This window comes from Gracilinanus agilis, chromosome 2 (genome assembly GCF_016433145.1).
Source record: "Gracilinanus agilis isolate LMUSP501 chromosome 2, AgileGrace, whole genome shotgun sequence".
NCBI classification, from domain to species: domain Eukaryota; kingdom Metazoa; phylum Chordata; class Mammalia; order Didelphimorphia; family Didelphidae; genus Gracilinanus; species Gracilinanus agilis.
This window is the reverse complement of record NC_058131.1, coordinates 202,369,997-202,397,114: the sequence shown is the minus strand read 5'-3', so window position 1 is coordinate 202,397,114 and position 27,118 is coordinate 202,369,997. Positions and strand designations below refer to the sequence as shown.

At 37.5% G+C, this 27,118-nt stretch overlaps 1 protein-coding gene across 3 annotated transcripts; it reads left to right on the top strand.

Annotated features, from left to right (window-relative positions):
* On the top strand, positions 1 to 27,118 carry RNASEH1 (ribonuclease H1). Of its 3 annotated transcripts, XM_044660937.1 has the most exons (10): positions 1 to 212; positions 3,877 to 3,992; positions 4,574 to 4,592; positions 5,939 to 5,942; positions 6,238 to 6,367; positions 17,269 to 17,368; positions 24,281 to 24,335; positions 25,257 to 25,341; positions 26,225 to 26,349; positions 26,756 to 27,118. In XM_044660937.1, exons 1-10 carry the CDS (start codon positions 82 to 84, stop codon positions 26,846 to 26,848), a joined length of 858 nt encoding a protein of 285 aa, XP_044516872.1. In that variant the 5' UTR covers positions 1 to 81; the 3' UTR covers positions 26,849 to 27,118. The 3 variants fall into 3 exon arrangements, with proteins under 3 accessions (XP_044516872.1, XP_044516871.1, XP_044516870.1); XM_044660936.1 differs by lacking the exons at positions 4,574 to 4,592; positions 5,939 to 5,942 and adding an exon at positions 5,561 to 5,583; XM_044660935.1 differs by lacking the exons at positions 4,574 to 4,592; positions 5,939 to 5,942 and having other exon boundaries at positions 6,212 to 6,367.

Genomic DNA, 27,118 nt, shown 5'->3' with positions numbered 1-27,118 from the left:
TCCGGTTCCACGTACTTTCTTGTGCCGGCGTGGGGAACGCTCCGGATTTCCCCCGATTGCCACGATGCCCCAGAATGGGACATGCTGAAGCTCTGGGCCGCTGTCCCCGAAGTAGCCGCGGGTGCCTTCGGCCGCTGGGGCGCGCGCTTTCTGTGCAGCGGCATGTTCTACGCGGTGAGGAGGGGCCGCCAGACCGGCGTGTTCCTCACCTGGTGAGTGGTAGTGTGCGCGCCCCCTGGGAGTGGTTGAGTGTGCCCTCCTGCTGGGTGAAAGGGTTTTCCCTTCTAGGAAGGGCATGTGGCTTCCAGCCTTTTCCTCATCCTCACAGTGCGGACACATTACAGACACACCTGCTGTCTTCCCCAAAGGCCTTTTGACCCACTCTCCTTGACATAGCCCATTCCCAGGCACTCCATTCTGGGGGTGGGTGTTACTTGATAGGCTTTGGCCCCTTTTTGTAATTAAATTCTCCCACGCTTTTTGACCTGGAAATTACCGGAAGAAAGCCTTGTCATTCTGCCAGCCCTGTGAGGTCTGTCTCTTAATTTCCCTCACCAAACAAAACTTTCCTGGACACCAGGGTGGAAGCTTGGCTTAGATGGCCCTGAAACCAGTCCTGGAATTTTAGAGAGCAACAAGCCCCTAATCACAGTTTAAAAGTTGGAAACAGCCTTAAAGTTCGTCCATTCTACTCACAATTTACAGATGAGAAAATAAGTGATTTGGGGGACCAGACCTTGGGTCCCCTTGCTTTCCAGGGGAGAATATTTTTCATTATGAGATTCAAATTTATTTATTTTTTTGACGCAGAATGTCTAAATTACTTCTTGCAGGGCCGTGAAAGCCAGTGGTATATTGCAGAATCAACATCAGATATTTGGTACCTGTTATATGTTCAGAGAGTGCTTAAGATAGGTATTTAGAGAGATGTAGAGTTTGGCTGTTTCAGTCTCAGCCTTGAGTGTTTACAATATAGTAGAATCATGTAAACACACTTTTTGCTTATCCTTTTTTAGGAAAAGATAGATTAAATAAATAAACTAGTTCTAATTAGATAGTTGTTTCCTTGAGGATCATTTTTGTTTTTATCTCTTCTTGAATCTTTTTAAGTCATGTCTGATTCTTCATTACCCCATTTGGGGTTTTCTTGAAAGATATACTAGACTGATATGCCATTTCCTTCTCTAGCTCATTTCACAGATGAGGAAACTGAGGCAAACAGGGTTAAATGATTTGCCCAGGGTCACACAGCTAGCAAATGTCCAAGACTAGATTTGAATTTCAGGACCAGCTCTATCCACTGGACCAACTAGCTCCCTCTTATTTATCTTTAAGATTGGACTAGATTTAGTCTATAAAAAGTTTTCATTGAGCACCTACTATGTGATCCGGTATTATGCTAGTTGGTATAAAGGACACAGTTTGCCTTAGACATGATTGCTACTCTCAAAAAGCTTATAATCTTATTTGGGAAACAATAAAATTAACACACTTTCATTAAATCAACACAGTAATAATTGAGGATCATTCCTCATATGAATAATAAGGAAAAAAACCTCAACAGGGTTGATAGTTTCACCATAACATACATATTCCAGATATAAACATAGTGTTTTGTAAACCTTAAAGCTCTACATAAATTAGAGTTGTTTATTATTGCTATCATAATTATAGAAGAAATCTACATTTCTTTTATATATATATACATATATATACTAGAAGTGCCACTTTTGAAAGCACTAAAAAATAATTTCTCAAGATGTGTGAAAAAAGGGAAGCTAGTCAATAGTTTTTTAAAAAAAACAGATAGTTTTGTTACCAGAAATAAAGCACTAATTCTATCAGTGCCCACAAGCTTTTTTTATAGCTAGCCACATTTTCATTGACTTGACTGAAGTTGCAGAGAACCTTTGATTATTTTAAAAGCACTTGACTTAAGAAAAACTTTAAAGATCTTCCATGCATGTTATGATCACATAAGATTCCTTGATAAATGTAATACAGAGAACTTTTGTGTAAAGGTCCTCTAATTTAACTACATCAGGCAAGACATGAGAAAGGTTATGTTCACCATTTGAAGGATGTTTAGAATCCAGATTTTAAAAAAAATTCCTTATAGCAGATGATAATAATAAAATTCTTTGGATCATAGATTTAGAATTCCAAGAGACCCTAGAGATCTTCTAAGTTCAAACTTTTCATCTTAGGAGTGAGAAAACTAAGAATCAAAGGCTTGGCTGGTTACTGTTTCACAGCTAGTGTTTGAGGTAGAATTCAAACCTAGGTTTTTCTGAGACTAAATTCTTGTAGCAGTTCCTCTGTCTAGATGACATTGCGCTGATTGAAACAAGCTCAAGAACTTTCCAGAGTCTCAATTTATAAGATCTACAACCACTCAAGAATTCTGCCTGCCTAGCAAGCAACATAGGAAAATCCAAATGTTTGATGACTGTCTTTTGTTCAGATTATGATATGCAGGTTGTATGTATATGTGAATGGGTGAAAATACATGCTTTCGCATTGTATATTTGTGTATATATCTTGAATAGATGCTGCAGATGAATTTTGGACTGGGTTTGGATCATTTATGAGGAGCTTATGGGAAGATGTGGACCAGAGCCAAATAGGATGAGCCAGTTTAAATGGATTATGATCTGTACTTTAGAAAAGTGTACTCACATTAATGGTTCCATTGAAGTTTTTCTAATATAATATGCAAGCCCAAATCCCAAACATTAGAAAGCAACTGGACAGTACCTAACAGTGCCTTAAACATAGGTTGAAAAATTAAATGTTTGTTAAATAATGAATGGAAATCCAAACAAGTGTAGCATGTGTTAGAAAAGAGTTTTTTAACCTTTTCATGGATCTCTTCCACATTCTGGTGAAACCTATGGACCCCTCTCAAAATAACATTTTCAGGTGTATAAGTAAAATGTATAGGACTATAAAGGAAACTGATTATATGGAAAGACAGTTTTCAAAATAGTTTAAAAGCAAACAGGTTCATAGACCACAGGTTAAAAACCCTTGGATTACTTCCTACTTGTGTGACCTTGGGACAAGTCAGAAGGTAGGGTTTTAAAAAAAAAAAACAAACAACCTTGGATTAGAAGGAAGCCAGGTTGTCCTTTAATCTAGTTAGTAAATAGCGTAGTAGAGCTAATATACTAGGTATATTGAGAATAAAGAATAAGATGTTTCCTACTACTAGGTAATTCAGAATCAAATCACTTTTCATCTTAAAGCCAGCTCTGAAAGACAAAACAAAAATATTCTAAACACTTCATTGAAAGGCAAGTGACACTGTAGAAGTACTTCTTATGAAGCACTTTTAAAAAGTGTTTAACAATAGTTAGTTTGTACAGTGGATAGTGTGTTGGACTTAAGAGAAGGGAAGACTTGCGTTCTAATCCTGCCTCAGATATTTATTAGCTGTGTGACCCTAGACAAATCAGTTAATCTTTCTATGCCTCAGTTTCTTCATCTATAAAATGGGAATAATAATAATTTTGCATTTCAAATGAGATAACATCACTTTTCAAAGCCTTACTATATATTTACTGTTATATAATATGTATTACATGCATATAATATAATTACTGTTATTTGTTGTTTTTTAATTTTGTTTTTGTTGTTATGCAGAACATACTTCCATATTGGTCATTATTATAAGAGCAAACTTATATATAACCAAAACCCCCAAATAAAGCCTTCAATACACTGATGTGAAAGACGATTCCAACAGTTCTTTCTCTGGAAGTGGATAGCATTCTTTATCACAAGTCTTTCAGGATTGTTCCAGATCATTAATTGTTATCATTGTTATTATTTTATCCTTACTTTACAAATTATCTATGACACAATCTCTTTCAGGAGTGAATGTCAAGCTCAAGTGGACCGATTTCCTGCTGCAAGGTTTAAGAAGTTTGCCTCTGAGGATGAGGCTTGGGCCTTTGTCCGAAATGCAACAAGTCCTGATCATTCAACAGGTAACATGCCTTATTCTTTACACACAACCTTCTCCCCTTCAAAGAATTTTCACATCTATCCTGTCTCATCAGGTACTCAAAATAGTCCTGTGAGATAGCTGGGCAGTATTATTTTTTTTCTCATGAGTAAGGATACTGAGACCCGGAGAGAATAGATGACTTTGTCACTATCACACAGCATTGTTAGTGAGAAAATAGGGTTAAGCATAGGTTTGTTATTTAAACTTCCCAGAGTTTCTGATAGGTTCCAATTCTGATAGAAATAAGCAGAGTTTCTTTAACAAGAGAGAGAGGGAGAGGGTTTCATTCAGCCATTTATCATTTCAGGTAAAATTGAGATTCATCTGCTACCCTCTTTTATCCCTTTCTCCATACCCATTTCACAAACCACAGTTATAAGAAATAGCAAGCTCCATTCTCTTTTGCCTTTATACTAGAGTATTCCTTTTACCTTGGATTTTCTTTTTTATTTCCTTTTTTATAAAAACCCATACCTTCTGTCTTAAAATTAATACTATGTATTGGTGCCAAAGCAGAAGACTTGTTAAATCTAGGCAGGGAAGGTTAAGTGATTTGCCCAGGGTCATATAGCTTGTTTGAGCCCAGATTTGAACCCAAGACCTCCCATCTCTAGACCTGGCTCTCAATCCACTGAGCTACCCAGCTGCCTCCTTACTTTCCATTTTCTTTCCCACCTTAATATTCTTAGAACAGAACCAATCTAATTTCTATGTTTTCTGCCCCTTAAAGACATTAAGGTTCTGAAGAGACATTCCCCCTTCTAATGAATGTTAGCATGTATCATCATACAGCTCTTACCAAATGTTTAAATCAATTTACCTTTCTAGGTTTCTTTGGAGAGTTCTACCCTAGTTGAGAAAGAAAAATAAAACCCTCTATTCTAAACATGTATATTCAAGCAAAACAAATTTCTATATTGGCCATGTCCAAAAGAAATTTTGCATCCATCACTCAAATTGTATATAAAAGGGTGAGAAATAGTGTGTAGTTGTGGATAACACCTGGGTAGCCAGTCTGATGAACTGCTGTTTTCTAGAATTCTAGAAAAGTTTAAAGGGTCTAGCAGGAAAGGTGATGAGTTCAATTTGGACATGCTGAATTTAAGATACCTACTGGATATCCAGTTTAAGATGTCTAAAAGGCATTCGAGGATATGGGATTAGAGATCATCAGAGAATTAGGGCAGAATAGATAGATTTGAGAATCATCAACATATAATGGTAATTAAATCCATGAGATCACCCAGTGACATTGTAGAGGGAGAAGAGAAGAGGACCCAGGACGGAACCCTGAGGAACATGTATGATTAGGGGACATGGTCTAGAGGAGGATCCAGAAAAGGAGCAGTCAGATAGGCAGGAGGAAAAGCAGGAGAGAACGATGTCCTAAAAACTGAAGAAAAGAGTATCAAAAAGGAAAGAGTGCTCAACAGTGTCAGAGGCTACTGAGAGACCCAGGAGAATAGAGATTAAGAGAAGGCCATTTTACTTAACAATTAACATATCATTAGTAACTTTAGAGAGAGATATTTTGGAGGGAAGCCAGAGGGATTGAGAAAAGAGATGAGAAAGTGGTAGCACTCAATGAAGATGGCCATTTTGAGTAGGTTAGCTACAAAAGAGATAAAAGATAATAATTAGCAGTAATAGAAGGATCAAGTGAAAGTTTTTAATTAATTGAGACATAGATAAGTTTGTAGGCTCTAGGGAATAAACCAAAAGACAGGAAGAGATTGAAAATAGGTGACTGACTACCACAGAGGGAGCAGTCTGCTAGAAGAAATAAGATGGAATGAGATCATTTGTGCAGGTAGACAGGTCAGCCTTAGTAAGGAGGGAGACCACCTTTAGACCTCTGTTTTCTAAACAGATGGATATTGGACTGTGATCATCATCATGATGTTAGAAGTAGAAATTTAGGGGCAGCTGGGTGGCTCAGTGGATTGAGAATCAGGCCTAGAGACAGGAGGTCCTAGGTTCAAATATGGCCTCAGACACTTCCCAGCTGTGTGACCCTGAGCAAGTCACTTAACCCCCATTGCCTAGCCCTTACCACTCTTCTTTCTGCCTTAGAACACATACATAGTATTGACTCTCAAGACAGAAGGTAAGGGTTATTTTTTTTTTTTAAGTAGAAATTTAGTGGAAGTTTGTTTTTGATTTTTTGCTGTTCACTTGTACATGGACTTTTTCTTGTAGAGCAGAAAAAGAAATGTGACACACAGGACCCCAAACTGAATCCAAACAAGAGACCCCATGAATCATCAGGTGAAGAGGAAGAGCCTTGCCCAAAGCTTGCAAAACAAGCTGTGGACTCAGTACCCTCACTTAGCAAAGATATATTTTCTTATATGGGTAAGTTTTTAACTTGTTTTATTGGCTATATGTTATATGAACATTTATATGTATCTAACTCATTTTTTGTGGGGTAGCTAATTTAACTGAAAACTTAGTAAAAACTTTATTGAATCTCCTCCAAAAGTAACTTGAAAACTTCTATATTCACTGGTTTAATGGATAGCATTGTGCAGAATTTTTGAAATTCTTTTGGTTTCATTTCTAAATAACAGTTCACTTTGTTGCTTTTTTAAAAGGCTGAATTTTTATTTATATCTTTAAATAAAACACTTGTTTCCAAATCTAGGTATCCCTTCCACATTGAAGAGATTAAGGGTGTGGCACCCCCACAAACAGTAAAATCTTTGTAAAATTTTGTTGGCTTTCCCATTCTTTTTTTTTTTTTTTTTTTTTTAAATAAACCCTTACCTTCTGTCTTAGAGTCAATACTTTGTATTGGCTCCAAGGCAGAAGAGTGGTAAGGGCTAGGCAATGGGGGTTAAGTGACTTGCCCAGGGTCACACAGCTAAGAAGTATCTGAGGTCAGATTTGAACCTAGGACCTCCCATCTCTAAGCCTGGCTCTCAATCCACTGAGCCACTCAACTACCCCTTTCACATTCTACTTTATAAATTTTAAATGCACTTATTTTAACTTTAAAGAAAAAATAGTGTACATTTATAATATTCAGAAATAAAATGTTGATATTATATAATCACACACATATATTTTGTATATTTCTGAGTTTCTAAACTTTTTCTGTCATCTCTTGGCCTTTACATGTTGTCTTTGGTTTTTTGAAACTCCCCCAGAATTCCCATTTAATTCCTTTCACTGACTCACGATATAGGGAAACCAAGATGAGGTATGTCACAATGTAGAAGGAATACCTATTATCCTTTTTCCCTACCTTCCTCAGTGAGCCATCATTTGTAGCAAAAAGTTTTTTGAAAGAGGGAAAGAAAAATAGATCAGCAAAGCCACCAACATATCAATCCAATCTAAAAGTATATTTAGTCTTCCAAACCCATAGTCCTCGATCTCTGTAAAGAAGAGAAGAAAGTATATTTTCTCAGTTCTTCTCTGGGCCACGCTTATTATGTTTCAAAGTATTCAATTCTCTACTTATATTTTTGTCATTGAATTTATTGTTTTCTTGATTTTGCCTACTTCTGCATCAGTTCATATAAAACTCCTCATGTTTCTCTGAAGTATTTTAGTCATTGAGCACTGATTAGGAGTGTACTATGTATGGGACATATGGAGTTTTCTGGGAAAACTGGTATCTGTTACAAGGGCTTGCTGAACCCATTTCAGAGCTGCTTCTTTCCTTTGGTGTCTGCCTACCACTCAGCTCTCACCTGGGACTCCAAGAAGCTGTAGCATGCCCAGGGGCCACACCCCAGTAAAACTGCCTCAGCAGTTGGGTTAAACCAGGTGGAGGGTCACTGACAGGCCTCAAACTCAAGGGTGAGTTAGGGGGCAGCTACCCCATACATGGGATGACTTCCTATAGCAGAAGTAGATGGATGAGAACAGTTTATTCCATCAGCCGTTAAAGTGACTAAAGCAGGCTCTATGGAGCTTGTAGAGTTTGGTTAGACATCAAAGAAGCCAAGGTGTAAGGGTTAAAAATTAATGGTTTGACTGAAATATATGAAAATTATAAATAATAATGGTAATCTCCAATTCAAAATGTTATTGCTCAAAGTTGAAATGACTTCAATAGCTTTTATTTTAAAAAGAAGTGGAAAGAGTGAAAGCAAAGAAATACAAAAGGATAGAGAAGACATTGGCTTATCTAACTAAATATTGCTCAGGTGCTCACTCAGCCAGGACTTTTTGACCCTCAAACGGAATTAAACTCTCTAGAAGAGAGGAAGGGAAAGTCAGCTATCCACTCACCGAAGTTCCCTCCTAGAGTCAGGTCAAGTCAGTGAAGGCTAGAGTCATTTCTGAGGCCAACTTTCTTCCTTGAGCTGACTTCCTTCTTGAAGTCCAACTCCTTCTTGAAACTGACTTCCTTCTTAGAGTAGACTCCCCTTGCCCCAGAAATTCAGGGCTTTTTTTTTTATTGACTTTTTATTCCTTCCTCTTTTCACAAGGGCCAATCGCAGCTTCCAAATTGCCCAGTGGGCAGTGTTTGTGGGAATCACTTCTCACCTTCTGGAGAGGTGAATACTCATCAAAAGGGTTCACAGATTCCTGGCTGATTGAAGTGTGAATTCTCATTTTCTGGTTGATTGATTTGAAAAGGTGGAGAGCTCCTCCACCTAATTCAAAAGTAGACAGAGGAGAGTTAATCTTGTCTTCACAATCTGGTTAGGTACTAAGGAGGGGTTGTTAACCAAAGTGTTAACTCAAAATAGATAAAGGGAATAAAGGATTCCCTTTCACAAGTTTAAAAACTCAGAGAGAACAAAGAATTCCCTTTTACAAAGGTCATCTCCTGCATCCAGAGCCATTACCATTTGTCTGGATTTTGGTTGCTACTGGATGACTGGAAGAGAGAGTGAGACTAAGGATTGTATAACTCTGCAATCACTTAAATTCAGCTTATTTGTAAGTCAGATAATATCACCAGTGATGTCATCTTTGAATATGAAGGACAACAATCAACCAACTAGATACCAGGTTCTACTCTACATGCTAGTCATACAAAAACTGGTGTGGTTTGCTGACTCTTGACTTACAGTCATTCAACCCCAATACGATATTGATATTTTAAAATAGACGTTTAACCTTCATTTTAGGGAAAAGCTCAAGGTCATTAAGGGAATGCTGCAATTGTCCATAGTACATCTATTCTTCTGTTTAATTCTGGATCTAGTTCATCCATTTCCAGTGATTGTCTGAGATATGTTCCAATAGGTACAGCCATCTAAATGCATGTCATCTGGATCAGGTGTCAGGCTCAGAGAGTGTCCTGAACCAGATTAAAATGCAAATGGTAAATGTTTAGCAAAATAAATTAAAATATAATACAACAAATAATGTTAATGCGTAGTTTTCTGAGTCAATATACAGTCCTCAGAGATTCATTTCTATTTGATTTTGGCACTGCTTATCTAGATGATATTCTTCATCCACCTCATGCTTCTTGTGTGAATGGTTAGGTCAGACTCTTGAGGTATCATGTATATCCTCCACGAACTTCTTTAATATATTCCCTAAGTTTTTTGTACCCAGTATGGTGTCATCTGCAAACCCTTCTGATTTATCTCTAAAAAGCAGATGACAGCTTTGGTAAGCATGTTTCCCCTTGTGTGTGCCTCACCTGATTTATTTTTACTTTTATTTTTATTTTTTTAGAAAAAATATTTTTTTCCATGGTTACATGATTTGTGTTCTTACTCCCCCCCAACCCCTGCATCCCTCCCTCTTCCCCATAGCTGATGTGCATTTTCACTGGTTTCTTCATGTGTCATCGATCAAGACCTCTTTCCATATTATTGATAATTGGACTGGGGGGTGGTCATTAAGAGTATCTACATCCCAAATCATGTCTGCATCAACCCATGTGTTCAAGCAGTTGTTTTTCCACTCCTGTAGTTCTTCCTCTGAATGTGGAGAGCATTCTTTTCCATAAATCCCTCAGAATTGTCCTGGGTCATTGCATTGCTGCTAGTACAGAAGTCTATTACATTCAATTTTACCACAGTGTATCAGTCTCTGTGTACACTGTTCTCCTGGATCTGCTCCTTTCACTCTGCTGCCTCACCTGATTTTAATGATCAGAGGGCTATTGAAAAAATGTTATCTGTGGCTGTATCTTTCAAGCAATCTTGAACAATTTTGATGTTTATGTATGTAGAGATGTACTGGAATAGAGCTTAGATTTTAATTGAAGAGACAAGTATAGTATAATATAAAGCAAATAGATGCAAAGTAGCAAACTACACTGTGGTTTGAGGAGGGCACTAACAGATAAAGGGATGAGTTGATCCTTCTTCAGGTAGAAGGTGGTCCTTGGGAGCAGAGGGAAAGATCAAGGACAGCTAGTGCAGAGACTTAGAGATGGGGTATTGTGGGAAGAACAGAGGATGATGTTCTGAAAGGGTTGTAGAAGAGAAATAATTTCCAGTGAGGTTGGAATAATATGTTGGGGCTAAATTGTGGAGGTCTCGAAAAGCTACGTAGGAAGTGCCTTGTTGACTTAGGAGGGGAATGCCATTGCTAGATCTACACAGGGGGGCCAGTTAGGAGACTGGCAATAAACCAAGGGAAAGTGTTAAGGCCCTGAATGAAGGCAGTAGTAGCTATGTGTGTGATCAGAGGATAGAGGTCAGATGTGAGAGGGGCTGTGAAAATAGAAATGGCAAATAATTAAATAGATGCTGAAAGAGAATGAATAGCTGAGCATAATGCCAAGTTCTGATCTGGGGGAACTGACAGGCTAATGATGACTTTAATAGAAATAAGGAACTTTGGAAAAAGAGGGTTTAGGGGAGAAAATGACTTGTTCTACACACATTGAATTTGAGGTGTCTCCAGAACATGCCATAGGAAATGTCCAAGAGGTATTTGATGTCTGACTAAAGCTTAGGAAAGGCTAGGGCTGGTGGAAATCTGAGTCATTTGTATAGAGATGATAGTTAAGCCCACGTGGAAGGGAGAGGGGAAGAGAGACAAAATAGCTTATAAGAGATATAGGTGCCGCTGGGTGGCTTAGTAGATAGAGTTCTGGACCTAGAGTCAGGAAGACCTGAGTTCAAATCCAGCCTCAGATAGCTGTGTGACTCTGGGCAAGTCACTTATCCTCTGTTTGCCTTGACCCACTGGAGAAAGAAATGGCAGACTACTCCAGTAGCTTTGCCAAGAAATTCCAGTACCAGGTCACTCCTGAACAGCAAAGTGCCAGGACTGTGCTAAGCACTTCAGAAATCTTATCTCATTTTACTCTCACAATAACCCTAATTGGTAGGTGCTCTTATTATCCCCTCTTTAGATTTGAAAAAACTGAGGTCAATGACATGCAACTAACAAGTACCTGAGTCTGGATTTGAATTCACTTCTTCCTGATTCTGGGTGCACTGTCCACCTTGTCACTGCCCTGGGAGCCAGTGAGGTTACTGAGGAAGAATGGATAAAAGAGGAAAAGAGGATGAGTCAGCAAAGGGGACTTAGAAGCTATGGTCAGACATGTAGGAGGAGAGAACCAAGAGACAGTAGCAGCGCAAAACCCAGGAAGAATGCTCCAAGAGGAGACGGAGACTTTTTTAGTTCTTTTCTTTTCAAGTTTTTAAAAATTGGCTTTACCTCTCCTGCTTTTCTGTTTTATGAGGTGATACTTTTTCATTATCTTTGATTATCTTTTTCTGTAAAATTGTACATATGCATTTAGTTCCTTAGTGGTGCCCTAGGCTTCTGTCTGACAAAGAAATCAAGGGCTAGATAGATGACTAAGGAACTTTTATAAGACTCTTACTCTTTTGGTCTCCTCATTGTAGTTTATTTATATCAGGTAAACTTCTTTATGAAATCATTATAGTTGGTGTCTAGATCCCCTCTTCTATTCATATCCCATTAAGAACTTGTTTAAATAGGTTAGGATGGAGTTGTTTTATTTTATGCCATATCTTTTTCTCTTTTTTATTCTATATATAATTTTTTATTTCTTTTATATATAATTTTTATTGCTCCTGACAAGTCAGGGATCCAACTATATAGAGTTCTTTCCAGAATGATTCCTACATTCATACTGAGTTTTTTTCCTGTCTGTTAAAATATAATCAATTCCACCTTTTTTTAAAATGATATTCAGTGTTTGCCATTTCTAACACCTTTCCATTCTTTTATCCAATTAAGTAATTGTGTTGTAGAAGCTCAAGATTTCTGTATGGTCAAAATAGTCTTTAACTTCTCCAATTTTCTTGTTCACATTTTTTTTTAAAACCCTTGCCTTCTGTCTTCGAGCCAATACTGTGTATTGGCTCCAAGGCAGAAGAGTGGTAAGGGTAGGCAATGGGGGTCAAGTGACTTGCCCAGGGTCACAAAGCTGGCAAGTGTCTGAGGCCAGATTTGAACCTAGGACCTCCCATCTCTAGGCCTGGCTCTCAATTCACTGAACTACCCAGCTGCCCCTCTGTTTACATATTTCTTGTCCTCATTTATTTCTATCTTTACACTAAAGTCACTGTTTTGCCCTAATCTCTTTGTGGACCTACAGTCTCAAATCTTCACCTGTCAAATGTACATCTCAAACTGAATGTCCTATAGACATCTTAATTCAACATTTCCAAAACTGAACTAATTCTCGTTCTTCCTTTCTTCCTCCCTCCCTCCCTCCCTCCCTCTCTCTCCTTCCCTATTCTTTCTTTTCTCTCTTTCCTTGCCTTCCATCTTAAAATCAATATTGTTTTGGTTTAAAGGCAGAATCATAGTAAGAGCTAGGCAATGGGGGTTAAGTGACTTGCCCAGGGTCACACACAGGAAGTGTCTGAGGCTAAATTTAAATCCAGGACCTTCCATCTTTCGGCCTGGCTCTCATTTTACTGAGCCACTTAGCAGCAGCTCCCTTATTATCTTCAAACCCTCCTCTCTTCCTAACATCTCTTATTACTATTTAGAATACATTATCCTCATAGGCATTCAGGCTCATAACCTCTTCAGTTTTTCTTAACCCCTTCAATCAGTTGCCGATTCTCATTGTTTCTGCCTTCTTAATAACTCTTGTTTTTGCATTCTTTTCTCCTCCGACACTGCCACCATCCTGGTAGTGCGAGACCATTTCACCTCAGGCTTGAACTATTGCAGTAGACTACTGGTTAGTGGCCATGCCTCACTTCTCTTCCCCACTCCAATCCATTCTCTATTTAGCTGTTAGATTGATCTTCTTAAGTATTGATTTACCCATGTTACCTCACCCTATTCTGTAAACTTCATAGTCTCTAACCTTAAAACCTTTTCCTATCTTCCAGTCTTTTATTCCTTACTCCTTTCTACTTTCCAGTGACATTGGCCTCCTTGCTATGCCTGGCACAGAACACTTCATTTCTCATTTTTACTTGCTATCTCCCATTTCTGGAATTCTCACACCTGCCTCATCTCCTCCTGGCTTTCCTAAAGTCTCAGCTAAAGTCCCATCTTCTACAAGAAGCTTTTCCCCAGTCGTCCTTATTCTGAGTGCCTTCCCTCTGAGATTATGCCCAATTCTGTGAATGCCTTGTCTAGGCAGTTGTTTGCATATTGTTTCCCCTATAGGGGCTGATTTTTGCCTTTTTGCATCATCAATGCTTAGCACAGTTCCCTACAACATAGTAGGTGTTTAATACATGCTTGATACTATTAAAGAATATTTTAATTTGGATGGTATTATTATGTTTTTCTTAGAATTTGTAATCCTTTTCTTCCTCTGCAACATATGTTGGTGTATGAGCTGAAATTATTTTCATGATGATAATGCTGATCATTCATGCGATATTTTTGCAAATACTTATAAGCACGGCAATACAAGATCTCCCAGTGTCAGTAAATGCAATTTCTTGTATTTAAGAAAACAAACTCTTTTACTTTTCCAAATTTAACCTGTGAGCCATCTTTGCATTTATCTACATCTTCCAATTTGGTTTTCATTTAAGAAGCATGACCCCTTTTTGGTCAGTGGAGAAAGATCTTGCATTGAGAGAACCAATGCCAAGTTAAAGTTTAGAGTCTAAAAATGCTATGGGATTCTTTGCACCTTCTGGCCTGATTTCTGTTACTCTGCTACCCTAACTCCAGAAAGGGAAGGGGTTGTGTAGGATTGGGAACCATTTTTATATTTTCCTTTGGCTGTGAAACAAAGTATCTAAAGAATTCATCATCAAGTGGCCAGCCTGCTAGTAAAACTTAATAGTTTACATTGTCTTTTCCTTTTTGTACTTAGTTTTTTAATTAATTTTTTTTTCTGGATTACATGTATACCTGTACTTTGACTTTGCTGGTCCTAGTCAAGACTGTATTGAAGCTTTTCTAACATGTCAGACTTAGCCAAACTGTCCACTTCCCTGGCATATCCTTCAGGAACTTAGTAGCAATTCCATGCTATAGTGAGATATCAGAGTTGGAGTTTGCATATATCCAGCTCTCAAATCATTGAGATGAAGACTGGAGATGTAGATTTGAGTGTCATCCTCAGGAAAGGCAGTAAGTAATTAAATCTTAAAGTGTAGGACAAGAGAAGCAGAGGGCTGAGAATGGAGCTTTGGAGAAGGCAGAAAAGAAAGAACAGATAAGTAAAGAGAGCAAGGGATTGGTCAGAGAACCCCAAAAGTATGAAGTCTTAATTAAGACAGCCCAAGGACTGTAAAAGTTACAAGACTGCTGGCTACTATATACTACTTGTGCTAGATTTTGAGCTGTTGTTTGCTCAGTTGTGTTTTATAGCTTTTATGAATGAATTAAGCCCTTGCTGTATACAAAGCACTGCACTAAGCTCTAGAGATGCAAATAGAAAAGCAGAACAACTCCTGCTTAGAAGGAGCTCAGATTCATACTAGGGAGACATAGGGAAGGTTCCAACAGCAAGTTAGATGGAAAGGTCTTTTGTCCTTAGGGTAGGCTGGCAAAGCAGATATTCATGCTTCTTTTTTAATGCCATTTCCACTGACAACATCCTATCTGTTTTTGATTGAATTATTTGACAGTGCCAAGGGTTTTGGAGGCAAACACTCCTTTCTGGGTTTTTGGTAGCTTTGACTGAAACAGTTGTAAGATCACTTGTCAGATTGTATCTACACAGAGATTGCTTTCTACTATAATAGCTGAAGATCCTGGGCTGGTAACAGTGCCATTCCCAAGACTCTTTGAGTATGGGGTCTGAAGGGCAAGGGTTGTCAGAATGGGAGAGGGGAAGAGTTGGACTTGCCTGGCACATGTGGCCTCCTGCCTCTTCTTCTGCAGTGATGCTTTACCTCAGCTGGCTGGCCTGCCCTGTGGGTGGCAGTTAGGGAGGATGGCTGATCCTTTCTTCATAGTAATTGTTGCCCCAGATGATAGCTGTGCAAGCTTTAAAATGTTCAATTTACTTTTGACACAATTTTTAAGTAGTGTCTCTTTATTGTGAAGGTAGATGGCCACCAAGAGGCATCTGAATAGTTTTAGCATTTTAACAACTGTTCACTTTGGAGGTGTAACAAAGTATTCTTTTTGCTTCCTGCCTTACTTTGCCATACATGCTCTTGTTCACCTTCTGATTGAAAAGTTCTGGCTTAGGGATCAAGAATTTTATTTTTGTCAGAATAGATATTCCCTCCACTGAGACACATCGCATCCATTCTGTAACCTAGTAAATGTATTTTTTTTTAGCTCTAGGTTTTAAAATATTTTTCCATGTTTCCATGATTCATTTTCTTTACTTCCCCTCTTCCCTCCCCGCTCACAGAGCTTACAAGCAATTCGCAATTCCACTGAGTTATACATATATTATCACTCAATACCTATTTCTGTATTATTCATTTTTGTAGTAATCTTTTAAAACCCAAACTTCAAATCATATGCCAAAATAAACAAGTGATAAGTCATATGTTTTTCTTTTACATTTCTACTCCCACAATTCTTTTTCTCAATGTAGATAGTTTTCTTTCTCATAAGTCCCTCAGAATTGTCCTGGATCGTTGCATTGTTGTTAGTGGCAGAGTCTATTACATTTGATCATCCCACAATGTTTCAGTCTCTGTGTACAATGTTCTCCTGGTTCTCCTTGTTTCACTCTGCATCAGTTCATGGAGGTCTTTCCAGTTCATGTAGAAATCAAGCAGTTCATCATTCCTTATGGCACAATAATATTCCATCCCATCATATACCACAATCTGTTCCCCAATTAAGAGACACCCCCTTATTTTCCAATTTTTTGCCACCACAAAGAGGTTGGCTATGAATATTTTTGTACAATCCTTTTTTATTCATCTCTGGGGTTCAAACCTAGTAGTGGTATTGCTAGATTAAAGGACAGGCATTCTTTTTAAAACCCTTTGGGCATAAATCCAAATTGCCTTCCAGAATGGTTGGATCAGTTGACAACTCCACCAGCAATGCATTAGTGTCCCAATTTTGTCACATCCCCTCCAACATTTATTATTTTCCTTTACTGTCCTATTGGCCAGTCTGCTAGGTGTCAGGTGGTACCTCAGAGTTGCAAAGATTTCTCTAATTAGGAGGGATTTCTAACACTTTTTCTTGTGATTATTGATCATTTTTATTTCTTCATCTGAAAACTGCCTATTAGTAAATGTACTTTTAAGGTTGCCTGGACCAAAAGATTCATTGTCCTGTGACCATCTGGTAATGAGCCTTTTCAACCTTACCTAGGCTGATTGTTGGATAACAGTCATAATTTCTTTGCATTCTTCTTTGAGTGTATACAAAATCCTTTTAAGTTTGATAGGCTCTACAAGAGCTTAGGTTTTTGATAACTTATGATCTCATAAGTCATAAAAAGAACAGTTTGAAGAATTGATGGCATAGATACCTAAAATATTTTTTAGGTTGATTTCACTTTAGACCAGAGTCCTGAGTTGGTCACTATTGTATTTGGGCTGTTTGTATAATTTTGGTTCAGAGATGAGATCCTTCGTGTGTAAAAAGAACCATGGCTTATGATACACAAAGAGGCAGTTTTGCTGTTCTCTGATGATTCTTCTTTCTAATTTGAAACACAGACAGATGGTGCTTGATCACTCATATGTCACCCAGTTGCGCAAAATAGTTTAATTACCCAATGGTTTGCACATGAATGCTGGATTCTATGGAAAAGGTAAGACCTAAAAGTGAAACCCCAGTAGAAAAGATGAGGTTATTGCCCTTGACCTTAAGTGGAATTGAGCCATCATAAAAATTCCTCATTAGAAGGGACAGTAAGCTTTCAAAAAGTAATTGGTATTATTAGCATTTATTAGCATTTCCCTCGTGCAACACTGATCAGATTTTTTGTTTCACAGGAGATGCGGCTGTGGTTTACACAGATGGCTGCTGCTCCAGTAATGGGAGGAGGAAAGCTCGAGCTGGCATAGGTGTTTACTGGGGGCCAGGCCATCCCCTGTAAGTAACATGAAGGTGTGGCTTTGTTTTAAACTTCACATCAGTTTCTGAGATTCATATGTACCCAGGTGCTTTGACATATTTTAAAACTTGTCAGGGCTTTGAGGAGAATCTGCTGTAACAATTTGAGAAGCATAGTTTTTCATGGCAAGAGTACTGAACTGGGAAGCTGGAGAGTGCCATGAGCACTTAATTTCTGTGGGACTCTCACAAATATGTCATTTAGCTTTTCTGAGTTCAGGTTATTAGAAAGATCAAATGGGATACTGAGGATGTTAAGTATGTTGCAAGCTTCAATGGTTATTTAAATATAATGGAACTTGAGAACCAGAATAGATCTTAACAATCACCTAGTTCGGCCAGTATGCAAAAAAGAGTCTTCATTATAACAAACTTAACAAGTGGTCATCCAACCTCTATTTGAAAACCTCTAAAAAGGGAGAATTTCCACCTTAGGAGGCATCCCATTCCAATTTGGGGCAGCTTTAATAAAGAAGTTTTCCCTGACATAAAGTCTAAATTGGTTTCTTTGCAGCTTGGTTCTGCCTTCTGGGACCAGTCAGAGCAAATCCAGTATCTACACCACAAAACAGACTTTCTGATACTTGAAGACAACTATACCATCCCCCCAAGCCTTATTTTTTCCAGTTAAACATGCCTTGTTCTTTCATATGATTCTCATAAAACCAAGGCCTCCTCACCATTCTGGTACACATCTGCTCTACAATCTCCATTATTAATATCTTTATTAAATCTTGGTACTTAGGACTGAACACAGCATTGAACTCAGATCTGATGAAGACAGAGTAAAAAAATGGCCTTATACCTCTTTACTCCTACCTCTCAGTGCAACCCAAGATCCCATTGCCTTTTCTGGCTGCCATAGATTCAGTCCACTAAAATTCTTTGATCTTTTTCAGAATTTCTGTCTAACCGTGCCTCCTCTATCACTCATGAAACTGATTTTTTTTGTAAGCAAATGTAACACCACATTTCTCTCTATTCACTTTCACCTTATTAGATTTAGCATAATGATTTATAGCCTGTAAAAGATCCAGTTTTGTGTTTTATGCATATTATAACAACAAGGCATTTATGTCTTTATCCCAGTCAGAGATAAAAACAAGAGTGTCAAGCACAGATCCCCAAAGAACACAACTGGAGACCTCCTGTCAAAGCTGACATGATGATAATAAATTACTTTTTAAGACTGGCCATACAGCATTTGTAAATCCAAATCCATATCTCTTCACTTTGATAAACCATGTCCACAATATTTTCCTCATCTACTAGATTGGATATTTTGTTTTCCATAATAGATATCATTGACAGTGGTTCTGAAGTCACATCAGCCATTTCTTTCAGTATCCAAGGATGCAGTTCATCTGAGCCAGGTCAATTAGATTCTCTCTTACAGTGACCTCATAAGTTTTGGGTATCAACTTTTCTTCAACCATTTTTGTTAGAGAAAGCAGAAGATTAAAATTGAGCACTTTTGTCTTCCTCTTTTGGCAATTATTATAACCCCCATCATTCTAAGCAATGATATAACTCGTTAATCTTCCTTTTTCTCTCAATATAGCTAAAAGGTCAACTGTTGTTTAAAAGACCTATTAGGGATATTAAAAACAAAGCTTTGTTCCATTGAGCAGTATTCAGATTTACCCTTCTAAAAGGGTTTAGTTTTGATCAAGACTTCCTTTTCTAACCTCAGTCCTCTCATTGCAAAGCTATTTCTTTTTTTAATAATTTTTATTTTTTAGAAAAGTTATCATGGTTGCATGATTCATGTTCTTACTTTCCCCTTCCCCCCCCCTTCCCCCCATAGCCGATGTGCATTTCCCCTGGTTTTGGCGTGTGTCATCGATCGAGGCTTATTTCCAGATTGTTGGTGGTTGCATTGGTGTGATAGTTTCGGGTCTACATCCCCAGTCATGTCCTCAACCCATGTGTTCAAGCAGTTGCTTTTCTTCTCCTGTAGTTCTTCCTCTGAAAGTGGGGGTAGCGTTTTTTTTTTCTTGAAATTCTTTCTACCAAAATTAGTCATCTACTTAAATGATTCACCTAACCCATAAAAGAGCAGTATTAGCTAATGCAGAGTTTATTTTTTTAATTGGTTTTATTTTCAGTTCCAAATTATCTCCCTCTCTCCCCCAATTATTGAGAAGATCCCATTACAAAAATGTGTAGTCAAGCAAAACAAATTCCCTCATTTAGCCATGTCCAGAAAGAAGGGGGGGGAATATGCTTCTGCCTGCAGTCCATCTGCTCTTTCTCAAAAGGTGGATAGTGTGTTTCATCCTGAGTCCTTTGGATATGTGGTTTGTTCCATTGTGTTGATCAAAGTCGTCCCCAAGCCTTTCAAAGCTGTTTATCTTTACAATGTTGTTATATCAGATGTGCTCTTGGTTTAACTAATTTCACTTTGCATTTCATTCATACGAATCTTCCCAGATTTTTCTGAAACATCTTCTTTATTAATGTAGAAGATTGAGGGATCCACAGATAGATTTCCGAGGGTTCGTGGATCTGGATAGAGTAAAATTGCATCTTTGTTTTCACTGTCCTCTAACTGACATTTATCATTTCCTTTTGTGTTATGAAGTTTAAAAAAATTTTTTTTTTATTCTAAAAAGAGTTTTGTCTGTACCACACTGCCAAAAGTGCCCATGACACAAAAAAGGTTGAGAATCCTGACCAAATGGAATGATCAATATTGGACATGAAATTAAGGGTACTGGTCTTCTACCCCTAGCTGTAACAGATGAATTGCTTTAGTGCAAGCATATGTGAAGTCATTGTAAAAGCATAAAATTGAGTCACACAAACTATTAATATGAAAAATGATAAAGGCTGGTATAAATATATAAATTAGTATTTTAATTAAAGCCATGCTGATAGATAAAATCATTAGACAACGCGCTTGTAAGCATTCAAAACTGCCACCTCCATTACTGTCTCCTGTTTCCTGTTCAAGAGCCTACTCGCAAAGAGAGGCCACTCCCTCCTAAACCAGGAGATTTAAGCTCTTCCCTGCGTCAAGATGTCAGCCTCCCCAAGCCCAAAGACCCGGAAACAGAAACCAGTTGGATCACGGGAAATGTAGTTTTGATACATTTCCCATGTCCATAGAAATATATACACTTCTAGATGGCTTTTCCCAGTTTTCACTTTTACAATTCCCCGTGAGGTCCGGCAAAAAAAAAGGTTAGTCCTTTTTTCTTCGCTGGACCTGTAAAAATAAACAACTTCTAAATTTTTCAGGAATTTGGGGATAAAAGAAATAGATGAACAAATGTTTAAAATTAGACGCATTGACAAAAACCAATTTGGGGCTGTCCCCCACTGGCATAACAGTGTACAATTAAAACAATACATACAACTCAATTTCAACTCCCCATAGTTCAATCAACTGCACCCCAAAGTTCAAAGTTTGGTCTTCATGGTACAGTGAAGGCTTTTCAGACATCTTCATGTGTCCTCACCAAACAAGTTCGTCGTCTGGATTCTGGGGAGATAGCAAGATCCTTATCCTGAAATTATTCTCAAAAGAATTTAAACTTTACATTATAGATTACAAAACATACATTTCTTCTAAGATTTATACAATTCAATTCCCCGTGAAATTACTCCTAAAAGAGTTAAATATACATATATTTTTTACATTATCAAATTTTAAAAAACTTAACAGATATCCCCATGAGGTAAATCTTAAACACACCTTTTTTTTTTTTCTAAAAAAGGGGTACCTCAGGTCAGCTAAGGATGAGTGGCTGAGTCCTGGGGGTTATATGAAGTCAATTGGCAAAATAAAAAGAATAAAATTCAAGAAAAAAGAAAAAATTAACTTGTGAATGAAATGTGCAAAAATCTAGGGAAAATAAACTTAGACCTTTGAATGAAGGTCTAATTAAAGTGAATTCAGCAGTGTGCAATTACCCATTCAGGGCCAGGACTTAAGGAAAATGTCTCTCTCTGATCTGACTTATCATCAGCTTTTCAGGGGAGTGAGCCAAATAAATAACCAATCTTAGGTGCTTTCTAGGAATCTAAGTCGAGGGGACCCACGTCCTCTAAAGTTTTAGAAAAGACTGGGACTCCAGGACTCAAACCCCAATTTCCAAGCCCTAAAGTATTGGCATAGAACTGTTGCAATTTTGCAGATTTAGTCAGTCAAGTCTCTGACCATGTGCTTTCTTTAGCACTATTAACGGCTTTCATATTCCCTTCTGGAATCAGAGAGGCATTTAAATCACAGTCCTCAGGTATTTGCTGTAGAATCAGAAAAAGGATAAATAATGATTATATATGTACTTCCAGTACAAGATGAGAAAAAGGAATGCTCTAATTAAAAAATGTTTTAAAAAACAAAATATATATATAGCTAGAACTAGAAGGGTTATGTTACCCCAAAATGAGGTTTTCATTTTGTGAGTGAAAATGGATCTTACAAAAAGCAGATTTACAGTGCACATTCAAATAGAGTACCATTATTTCCAATAGCACATTTTAAAACAATAAACAGTGATGTTTAAAATTATATACTTGTTACAACTTTTAACCCTTGGCAAATGCTGTTATTGCTTCCATAGCAAAGAATATACAGGAGCTCCTTGACTCTCTGTATTTAAAAAATCCTGTTTTAAAGAATCCTGGATAGGAATGCTTCTACCCATTTAAGGCAATAATATCTCTTATAATAAAATATATAAGAGCTTTATCCTTTTAAGACAACAATTCTTAAGGATTTAAAGTAAAAGTTAAAAAAGATCTCTTGTAAAATTACAAGGTAATATTTAAAGCATGGAAACTTTCAAGTTTCTTTACAATTACCAAGACAGAATAAATTTTAAAAGACATGTGCTCTATAAATCCAGTAGTATCAGATCAACAAGCTGGTCAAAACCTCTTACCAGTTCTAATAGATTTTTCTCATTATTTGGGAGTTACAATAAAATCATAACAGAAGTAATCTAGCAGCCACAAACTACATTAACTTAAAATGATTCAGTGCAACAGGAAAATCAATGAAATAAGCAAGATTAATTTACAAAAGTAATTAACAATATACAGTAAGATACAGACTTTTTAAAACAGAAATAAAGCTCATTCAGTTCCGAGGTTTTAAAAGTTCACCCCTGGTTTCAATTTAAGGTTCTTTTGATTGAGTTCTGAGTTTAAGGGTTTTTTTTTTCCAAGTTCAAAGTTCTGAGCAGTTATGGGGGTGAATATTTCTCCCCTGAGTTCAGTTTTTAATCACAAGCAAGTCTGAAAAGGCCATTCGGCTGATTAAGGGTAAACGCTAGGTCCACGTGGTGTCGGGTCATTGTAGAAAATCCCACATGTAGAACTTGTGTGGGTGGCTAAATTAGGTCTTTAGAGAAACACGTGGAAGGCTAGAATGTCTCCTATAAGAAAGTAGAGAGGAAGGGGAATATACCCAAATCGTTAGCGGCAGGAACTGAAGCAGTCTCTAGAGGTAGAGATCTCGGCAAGTCAGGACTGGGTTCCTTCCCGGAAATCTCAGGTTCTGGAGTGGAAGGGGCAGCACTGCAGGATCAGCAGGATCAGCAGTATCAGCGAGTCAAGAATGGAGATCAGTGGCAGAGACAGTCTGGCTGGGCTCCGGGATTTTAGTTTAAAGCCAAAAGCCCAAATCGGCTGGCCTGACCTCCCTCCCAAGGTGGTTTGGGCTGGACTGGCTGGCTGAGTCCCGCCAGAGGCAAAAACGTGCTCTTGCTTTTAGCGAAAGCATGGCAAGGAAAGTCACTTTCCCTTTTAAAAAAAGTGCTCAAAAGAGCTAAGCCAGGCCATAAAGAAAGCATGGCTATCTTTAGGCTATCTGGAAGATTTAGAGTTCGAATTTTGACCTTCGTGGTCGCCAAATTATAAATATGAAAAATCATAAAGGCTGGTATAAATATATAAATTAGCATTTTAATTAAAGCCATGCTGATAGATAAAATCATTAGACAACGCGCTTGTAAGCATTCAAAACTGCCACCTCCATTACTGTCTCCTGTTTCCTGTTCAAGAGCCTACTCGCAAAGAGAGGCTACTCCCTCCTAACCCAGGAGATTTAAGCTCTTCCCTGCGTCAAGATGTCAGCCTCCCCAAGCCCAAAGACCCGGAAACGGAAACCAGTTGGATCACGGGAAATGTAGTTTTGATACATTTCCCATGTCCATAGAAATATATACACTTCTAGATGGCTTTTCCCAATTTTCACTTTTACAAAACTCAAGCCTGAAAACATAGGAGTCAAAAGAAATTTAATAATAACTAAAAGTCATTTAGTTAATGGTAAGTAAAAATAAATTGTCTAAAAATAAGGAGCTAGTTTACCAGGGTTTTCTCATTTGAATCCTGTGCTTCCTTTGCTGAGGTACAAGTTCTTTTTTAGTATTATTTTATATATATATATATACACACACACACATATATATATATATACACACACAAAAAAAATATAAAGTATCTAATATGATGTTAGGAAATGCACATATTTTTGGACCAGACGTATAATTTCATTGGTTTAAAGAACTCTTGGTAGGCAATCTTCTCTCTACCCATGAAGATCAGCATCTTCTCCTCAATGTTAAGTGACTTGGTCACTTACCCGGGATCAAAGGCAAGTCTTGACTCCAAGCTCACCTCTCTCTACTATAACATGCAGTCTCTCAAGTGTGTGCATCCTTGTGTGTTTATATGTGTTTATTTAAACATGCTAAGTTTTTATTTAATACTTTGTAATTCTTAAAATAAGGGGACAAGAATAGCTTTAAAGAATGATTTATAAATTTTTCCCTTCTCATTCTCTTCCTCTCTCCCCCTTCATACTTCCTGTTCTCTCTTCCCTCCTCTCTCTTTCCTCGTTTTCCCCCCCTCTTCTCTTTCTACTCTCTTTCACAGAAATGTGGGTGATAGACTTCCTGGGCGACAAACAAACCAAAGAGCAGAAATACATGTAAGTTATGAGCTATCAGAATTTTGTGTGCTTTAAAAATAATTATTACTAAAAATGAGTGAATCTCAGCTTAAGAGTTGAGTTTTTCTTAGCCTAATTTTGACATGAAATCTAGTGCCTGGATTATCTAAAATAGTGCCAGTATAGAAAAAGCTTATTAGTTGGTCAAAAAGCATTTATCAAACATTTATTACCATGTGCCAGGCACTGTGCCAAGGAGGTAATATAAAGAAAAAGAAAAATAGGCCCTGCCTTCTAGGAACTCCCATTCTAATGGAAGAGACAACATGTAAATCACTAGGTACATATAAGCTATAGATAGAATAAAGAAAGCATGATGTCAAAGTGGAGGGCACCAATGGCTGGGGCATATTGGGAAAAGACTACTTCACAGGGTGGGATTGAGCTGTGCAGGAGAAGAGTCAAGTGAGGAGGGGCATAAGAGGGAGAGTGTTCTAGGTGTGGAAGGTAGCATGGCTGTGGGATACGGGTGTGCTTGTTTGGTTCTTGGGGTAATGGTAAGCAACTAGAATTCCCTGATAGGGAGAGCCACATGGTCAGGCCTTGAACTTTCAGAAAACCACTGGCAGCTGAGCAGTGGATAGATTACAAAGGGGACAGATTTAAGCCAGGTAACCACTTAGAAGACTATTGCAGTAGACAAGACGTAATGAGAGTGTTTGCAGGGGAAGTTGAGAGGAGATGATCTCATTGCCTCCTGGCCACCCTTATTTTGCCAAGAATAGGCTGCATGAGTCTTCTCTGGATTAGATACAGACTAAACTCCCTTCCAGATCTAAGACCTAGCTGCTCTGTGGACCTAGTGGGATATTAGAACAAATACATAAACTTTATAGTCATTAGAAACATTAAATGTTAAAAGTTAATCATGTTTTCCTTTTATCACCATGTCTCTTCAAGGCCGCCTGCAAAGCAATTGAACAGGCAAAGAATCAAAATATTAGTAAGCTGGTTCTCTATACAGATAGTATGTTTACTATAAATGGTAAGTTATTATCATTTTGTTTCTTATAATAGTTCTTTCATGTAGAGAGATTAAGACAGCTTCTTACCTAGGGGAGAGTATTGTTCAGGTGACTGCCACCTTCTTATAACACTTCAAAAAGGTCTGGTTTAACCCAAAATGGCAAACTGGGAATAGGAGTTGGTCTAGAGGAGGAATTTTTTTTTAGAGGAAAAATTCTTAACATGTGGTCTGTGAAATTTTTTTTTAGGATATTTTTCCATGGTTACATGATTCTGTGAACTGTTTTTGATTGAATTTTATTCATTCATTCATTTATTCATTTTTAAATTAAGTTTGTTTAATTAATTTAGAATATTTTTCCTCATATTCTTTTTTTTTAAACCCTTACCTTCCATCTTGAAATCAATACTGTGTATTGGCTCCAAGGCAGAAGAGTGGTAAGGGTAGGCAATGGGGGTCAAGTGACTTGCCCAGGGTCACACAGCTAGGAAGTGTCTGAGGTCAGATTTGAACCCAGGACCTCCCATCTCTAGGCCTGGCTCTCAATCCACTGAGCTACCCAGCTGCTCCCTTTTTCATCATATTCTTTCCCTCCCCAGAGAAGTTTACTTTTGAGACAACTGATGTCTCTCAGTAGAATCTCGCATTAGTTTTTCTTAGTTTTGGCAAATTAAATTGAAGCATATATGGTCCTTATGTAGCTATGTCTATAGAGTACATAGCTATGTAAATTCTAGAAAAGTAGATAATTCAAGAGAGCATATATGGTCCTTATGTAGCTATGTCTATAGAGTACATAGCTATGTAAATTCTAGAAAAGTAGATAATTCAAGAGAGTTGAAATTAAAACATGATGAAGTTAGTTGTGAAATGGTTTAATAACTATATTTTAACTACTTAGGTATAACGAGTTGGATTAAAGACTGGAAGAAAAATGACTGGAAAACAAGCACAGGAAAAGAGGTAATCAACAAAGAAGACTTTGTGAAGCTCGATACACTTACTCAAGGCATTGATATTAAATGGGTAAGTGTACTAGACAAACTATAGCTTTTCTAAATAATTTAATGATTTACAAAATTAAAACAATAGTTTAAAAAGGCTAATGCCACAGTTAAAAAAAAAAAAAGATAGGTGCTCTTTTTGGTCCATAGTTGGCCAGAGATTTTTTGTTAACTTTTTTTGATTTTTTTTTTTTTGTTTCTTCTGCTACTCTTCATTCTTCATGTTTTCTTTAAACTCCCTCTCTCCCCCTGCTTTGTTTTGTGTTTATTTGCTTTCACTTGAAGTCAGTCAAGATTATGAAGAAAATTTGCATGTAGCCATAACTTTAGTGTTAATTCACAGTACTTTTTTTAGATTCTTTCACTAACGGAAGTAATGTTATAAATCAAAAACACTAAGTAACTTATTTAAACTTATCTTTCAACAGATACATGTTCCTGGTCATTCAGGCTTTGCAGGCAATGAAGAAGCTGATAGATTAGCAAGAGAAGGAGCTAAAAAATCTCAAGAATTAACATAGCATAATCTTTATAATTAATTAAAGAGCAAACCAAGGGCTCTTTAGTTGCTATTTGTGTAAAAATTTGCCTACAAGACATGAACTCTAATACAGATGGACTTGGGAACATTCTTGTCGAAAGACTGTAATTTTCTGTTGAAATAAGTATAGTTTAGTACACGTTACCTTGACTAGCATATCTGTTTATCTTTGGGAATTGTTTGAGATTTCAGCATAGATAGAGCTGAACATTGTTCCTTTTTTTGCATTAAAGTTTGATTATGAAACTGA